The sequence below is a fragment of the Sminthopsis crassicaudata genome, chromosome X (genome assembly GCF_048593235.1).
Source record: "Sminthopsis crassicaudata isolate SCR6 chromosome X, ASM4859323v1, whole genome shotgun sequence".
Taxonomy (NCBI): Eukaryota; Metazoa; Chordata; class Mammalia; order Dasyuromorphia; family Dasyuridae; genus Sminthopsis; species Sminthopsis crassicaudata.
The window spans coordinates 21,640,732-21,647,095 of record NC_133623.1 but is presented as its reverse complement, the minus strand read 5'-3'; the positions used below and the strand labels follow the sequence as shown (position 1 = coordinate 21,647,095).

The following is a 6,364-nucleotide window of genomic DNA, read 5'->3' as shown; positions in this document are numbered from 1 at the left end:
TACATAAATGTTATGCATATAATGTGTATGTTTTACCTTTTTTAAAGTTGCTTCATGTTTGCACACAGGTATTGTCCACATGATTAAAAAATGGAAATTTTACTTCATTCCTATAGCGTGGCTTTGTAATTCAGACAACCTTCATCCTTTTGGTTTTGTTCCAGATGAGAATCGGTTCTTTGAGAATAATTTTTTTAACCTTTTTGAAACTTCAAAAGGTTAAATTTGAAACAAAAAAAAAATGGGTTTTATGTGTCTGTAAATGATACTCACGCTGTAACATAAAATTGTCACTGTTATGTGGGACTGTTATTTCTAAATGTTATTGTTAATGGGCATACAATAAAAAGTATCTCTTGCACTTGATGCTTTTATGAAGTCTTTCTTGATTAATCTCTGATGCCTGAAAAATATTTGCATTCAGTTTATTGGAATAATTCTTTTGGAAATGGCTTTGTTTATAATTGCTCTTCAGTCATTTTTTTAAAAAGTTTTGTTTTCTAATTTTATTGATTTCAAAACATGATGTAAATTGTCAATAATGTGGGTCACAGTCATCTCGCCAACTCTTGTTTCTAATGCTTAGTCGATGTGGCACCTGATTGAAAAACCAAAGGATCTAGAGTTCTGTGACTAAGTACTCTTGAACCGATTTTATGCTAATCAAATGGGGGGGGGGGGCGGGGAGGAATTCAACTTTGTTCAAATAAGAATTTAGAAACCTAGTTCTCTGGTTTTACAGATGAGACCACAGGCTCATTGGGAATATTTTTTACCAAGTATCCAGACCTGAAGCACAGGCTAGATGACTTAATGTATTTGTCTAAAGGCAATATGATGTAGCAGGAAAAACCCCAACATTAGACTAGGAGACCGGGGTTCCCATCTTGGCTCTGTCCTTGTCATTCTGTGTGATCTGAGGGTAAGTGACTTGATCTTTGTGGACCTCCTCAACTTGGGGTGGGGGAATGGAGAACGGTATGAATCATGTCTTGAGGCCTTCCAGAGAAAGAATTGGTTCCCCAGAGCTTTGCACAGACTTGGAAGGGTGGAGGGGTCCCCGGTGGCGGGTAGGTGCATGGATGGCATTGTGTGACTTTCTGATGAGTTTACTTCCAGTTCAGAGATCCCTTTACATCATAATGTTTGTTTGCTTAAAAATTGTATAGTTCACTTAGCCTATTCTAGAACGAATATGAATTGCTTGCTTCTCTTTTGAGGAAATCCTGGAAGCTAGGCAACTTCTCACGTTTCATTCTCTTCTCTTATTCCAAGTAGATCGGCTATTTAACAATAGTTCAGAGTCGAAGAACTTCAAAGTTTGTGTAGTTAACATATGAAAGTTTTGGAATTAGGAGTCTGCAGAAATTGTCACCCAGAAGCATAAACCATTTCACTTTGCTGGTTATGTTCTGCCCAAGCAGAGGTACCAAATAACCCCACGTTTGGGGGTAGTTTTCTTTTTTCCAAAGGTAAGTGTGGATGTGGACTTGGAAGAGCATCACCCCCAGGACACACATTTTCTGTAAACTGGCGCTACTACTTTCCTTTTAAGGGGCAGGATTTCAATAAAGACCACTCACGCTGTACTTTTTTTTTTTTCCCCATATGCCATTTTCCACTTTATTAAATTTGAAGAGGTTAACAGATAATCAAATCCCATTTAATCTTGACACTATCTTTGCAATTTGCAGAGATTTAGCTTGTGAAGAGAAAAGGCCTCTTCAGGCAGATTCGTTATTCTTCATCAAGAACCACAGACCTTTAAATGGTAACACACATACCATGGAATTTCGGAAAGTAGGTCCACCTTAGACTGTCTCAGGTGGGTTTGTTCTTTTGGGGGGTGGGGAGGGAAGGGGAGGCCGTTTTCTTAACTTTGCAGCAGTTGAAAGGCCTTGATTCTAACAGCATCAATGCTGTCTTGTGGCATCCCCTCAGCTGGTAGGTATGGTGACACCCTGAAACTGAGGGGCTGCTCTATTTCTTGTCTCAAGGTAAGGAAAATGACATGGGTTAGAATTTTCAAACACCGAGCTCACTTCATAGCATCTACTTTGCTTCCTTCTAAGGCTTTGATTATTTGTAATATAGAGGGATTACCTATGGGGGCCCGTAACCTCTTTACACCTAAACTATTAGAAAGAAATCCAGACAGCTTCTCTCAAGAAAACCTGCTTTTGCTACAATTCCCAAGTTTTACACTGAAGCGAAAACCATAAACTTTACTATGTCTCCAATAATATTTCCTTATACACTGTGCCACATTGAAAATGCATATAGCAGGACGGGATGTGAAGTATGTTGCTTTTTCCAATCATCTGAAATCTTTCATGAACTGGAAAGTTAAAAGCAGATTTATGTAAACAGTAAAATTGATTTTTGCCAGAAATGGATGTTTTTGGGTACATGAGTAGGTTGGGTATGTTCTACTCTACCTTTTAGTTAAAAAAACAGGAATGAGTTGCTTCTGCCATATCCATTTTTGTACAATGAAGTGAAGTTATTTATAAGCCGGGGAACTATCATAGCATAGTCTCTGAATCAGATGTTGAATCGCTTCTCGGAAAAGGGGGGGGGTATATCATTACTTAAGTTCTTGAAGTTATGTGACATTACCTGACTAGTTAAGTACTTGAGAACTTCCAGCCTTGTTCTTTGAGAACTAAAGCAAACCATCACCTGAGTTGTCTTCAAGAGATACATACGTAAAGGGAGGGGAAAAAAAAAGATCCAAGCTATAAAATACAGCTACTAATTAAATTGTATGCCCTCCACCTCTCTTTCATTAAAAAGTGTATCTGAAGTGAAGATGCATGCTGTTTATCATCTGGGGGAAAATGACAGAATAGAATAAAGTCCTTGTCCCAAAAAGTGTCTTAGTTTAAGGAGAGCATGTTCTTGGTTTGTCTGCAGTAAAAACTTTGGCAAACCTTCCCTTTTCCCATTGTAAAGACATGAGGAAAAAACTGCCATTTTACACAGCTTCCTATTTTCATTAGGCAGACTAGGTGTTGTCATGGTATGGAATGCGGAAAGACCTTAGCTTCTTCCATTTTCCATAACGTGAGTGCTGGCACGGTCACTGGATGAATTTTGGACGGCTGCCGCTAAATTCATGGCTGGAAAAGAACCAAACGCAACAATTAGGACTAAAAACCAAGCCCATTGCCATAGTCCGTTAGAGAGCCAAATTACGGGTTTCTCCTATAGATCCAATAATAAATTGGTGGTAGTATCTGCTATGCAACTGGTGCCTTAATTGTTTGGACTTGGATCAAAGGACACTAGTTTGAAGGCTGGGATCGATCTGTGAGCTTTGTGGAGGGTTCTTCCTAAGGCATTGCAGTCAAGACCACAAGACAGTCCTACTTAATAACATCCTTGGTAACTGCTATGTTGATGTAGCTCTATTCTGTGAAAGAAGCCAAGCATGCTGCCTTGGAGCGGAGAGGGGGGTAAGAACAGCAGAGGTCTGTCTTTCTTGGGCACCTAAACATGGGAAAGGCATGGGAAAGTTGGTGTGAACATGGCAGACTCCAGGTAAACGATTTCTGAAACTTTAGTCAATGGTGATTTCCCCTGGAACAGGTTGGTTCTAGAGGAGCCAGAGGGTGAGATTCCTGAAAGCAGGACTCTAGTTCCAGAACAACTTAAACACTGTGCTCTCTGAACAACATCATCTGGGGAAACAAAAGCTACTGCTTGCTATGTAGTTGATAGTTTTCTCTTGGAAAGTGTGTGATAATGTCTTTACCCATGAGTTGCTGTTTTTACCATGTCCAATGGCGAAAGTCCAAAGGTAAGTCCAATTGCTCGTGATTCTTTTAGAATCCTAAAATTTGAGGTCCCTGGTAATTTTTATGTCACATTTGAGATGGCAAGACAGATTAAAGGGGTGGGGTGTACCAAAACTTGAGTCTCTACCTCTTTCTGGAGAAAGAAAATATTTTCAATATTTACATAGTAAATTCCCAATTTGGAGCAATGCATATATTCTATGTTAGAACACTATTTGTAATGCAGATATTATGCGTGTTTAAAATCCAATTTGGAAAAGTGTTTTTGCTGTTTGCTGATGGAGAAAATTCCCCTGGCTGCTCTGCTGCTTTGCTTTTTGTTCTAAGAGGAGAGAACTTACACTACTAGTCCATTTGTCTTCTGTCTTTTCGATGACAATGGTCTGGGTGTCGCTGCTTGGGGGGATATATTCATAGTCGTCATAAAGGAGCCCCAGAATTGGATATTGGGTTCTGTATCTAGTGAAAGGAAGGCATTTTTACAAACCAGCATTTTCTACTTTCTCTCTCTTAGACACAGCTCGGCCAAGACTTCCTCCCATTTTGGCGGTTTTCTGGTTCAGCCCTCACACCCCTGGAACATCTTTAACTCAATGGGTACTACCATTCGCTAGCCACCAAATGCCCCCCCCCCCCAAACAATTCCAAGAGCATATTGCTGACAATTAAGAGACAGTGATGGGCATTTCCAAAGCCACTACTTCAAAGGCGATTAGAGAGCGCCATCTGACATGACATTGGACAGGAGGTGCTTCTATATAAAGAGCCAGGAAAGACTAATTAAGTAAAGTGCTTTTTATTCTCTATTCATTAACAGGGTTTGGGGAAAAGGGGAGAATCATTGGACCTTGACCCGGGAATAAGTTATTAGAACAGTCTGTTTGGGGCCTAGTAGGAAAACGCCTTACTTTTTAGTGGTGGTGATAGTGGTCCTTCCAGTGCCAGAGGTCTGATTATGGGATGAATATTTTTCTTGCCTCAATTTGGAGAGTTCCTTCCAAATAAAAGAGATTATGATCACATCTGCCACCACATTCAGTGCTTTTGATAAGTATTAGAAGTGTTTGCTAAGGAGCATTTAGGTAGGTACAATCTAAAAACACTTTTCAGAGTTACTATCTGATTAGCCATCTCAGAAGATTGCATGTGCCTCGATTTGAAATTTTAACTTTTTCTCATTTCAAGTTGCTTGTTTTAACCCTTGAAATCTAGGTCAAAAGCTTGGTATTTAGGTACCTGAATTCTAACTCCCTCTAAATACAACTTTGGAAGGAGGGGAAGTATTTCTGTTAAGACCACTTACCTCTGACTGCCTCTTTATAAGGCAATCCTTTTCTTCTAGCAAACTTGTCAGTTCATGAAGCTTAAGCTGGTAGTCGCTGCAACTTCCTTCCCTTCTAGAAACATCCTTTTGGAATTGGTTCAGTTGTGCCTAAAATTGGGGGGGGGGGAAGGCCAACAGGATAGCATGAGCCCTCCAGCAGTGTGCCCAAACGCATGCTTTCTTGAAGCAGTGATCGCTCACCGCCTCGGGAGGCCGCGCACACCTGGTGCCAGAAATTCCTTATCCTCTGGCCAGCGCATTATTGAGCCATGTTGTCCGGCTAGGAGGGGACCAGAATTGGAAAGTTGCTAAGAGCAGAGACCCAGAGGACACCTGATGAGGCATCCCATGTAGACTACAGAATGAAAGGATTCCCTCTGTCCTTTCCAAAGCTACCCTTTGAACATACCCTCAGCTTGCAGATTTCTCGATCCTTGTCCATTCTCAAGTTTTTCACCATTTCCATATAATGGCTTCCAATCTCGTCCATTTTAGCCTGCAGCACAGGGCCTGTACAGGTCTCAGATACCTACATAGGACAGAATTGTTCCCCTTAGTATTTTATTTAATAAAATATATAAAATACTGTGTATCTAACCCTTTGAGGATGCCTCATGCCTGGCCTATTTGATAAATAAGGAAAGTGAGGTTCTGATCTAAAGCGTCAGTGTCGGGAAATAGGACAAGGACAAGGCTGATAGAGGGTGTACCTTCTTCTCTACCCCTGCAACAGCAGTCTGACTGTACCTGTAGTCGAAGGTTTTTATTCTCTTGTTCCAGATTTCTTTTACAGTATTCTAATTCCTTTAGTCGGTATTCCATATCCGACTGGCCGTGGCGGAGAGAGAGAATGGTTTCTTCCAAGGTCCGACATTTTGAGTTAGAGTCCTGTAGTCCTTGCTGTAAGGGAAAATCAGATTTGTGAGACAAAGTTACTAAAACTAGTCAGATCTTCTTACTCTTATCAATTGATAGCTCGAAGTTAACCAATTTAAATGTTTTGATACAGCCACTTTGATGTTTTTCACTGTTTTTGCTATCAACAGTCGTTTCTCAGATAAGAGTGTGCTGGGCAGGAATACTGACAAAATAGAGCAACGGCTCTTCGTGATGAAGTAGTTCTCTAAGATTAATTTTTTTCCACAAGAGAAATCTCCAGTACTTGTCCAGTTAGTCACATCATTTGAAGATGACAGTTCCAGATAAAATGAAAATTTTGTAAAGCATTTTCTTCACATCA

At 40.3% G+C, this 6,364-nt stretch overlaps 1 protein-coding gene across 1 annotated transcript in view; it reads right to left on the bottom strand.

Annotated features, from left to right (window-relative positions):
- Window positions 1–1,581: 1,581 nt before the first annotated feature.
- POF1B (POF1B actin binding protein) overlaps window positions 1,582–6,364 on the bottom strand; it is a 53,315-nt gene continuing 48,532 nt past the window's right edge. The window contains exons 12-17 of the mRNA XM_074277902.1: window positions 5,872–6,024; window positions 5,534–5,653; window positions 5,104–5,232; window positions 4,709–4,794; window positions 4,142–4,259; window positions 1,582–3,122 (exon numbers count right to left, since the gene is read on the bottom strand). Coding sequence (XP_074134003.1) covers window positions 3,117–3,122; window positions 4,142–4,259; window positions 4,709–4,794; window positions 5,104–5,232; window positions 5,534–5,653; window positions 5,872–6,024 — 612 coding nt within the window. The 3' untranslated portion in view covers window positions 1,582–3,116. The remainder of the gene's footprint in view (window positions 3,123–4,141; window positions 4,260–4,708; window positions 4,795–5,103; window positions 5,233–5,533; window positions 5,654–5,871; window positions 6,025–6,364) is intronic.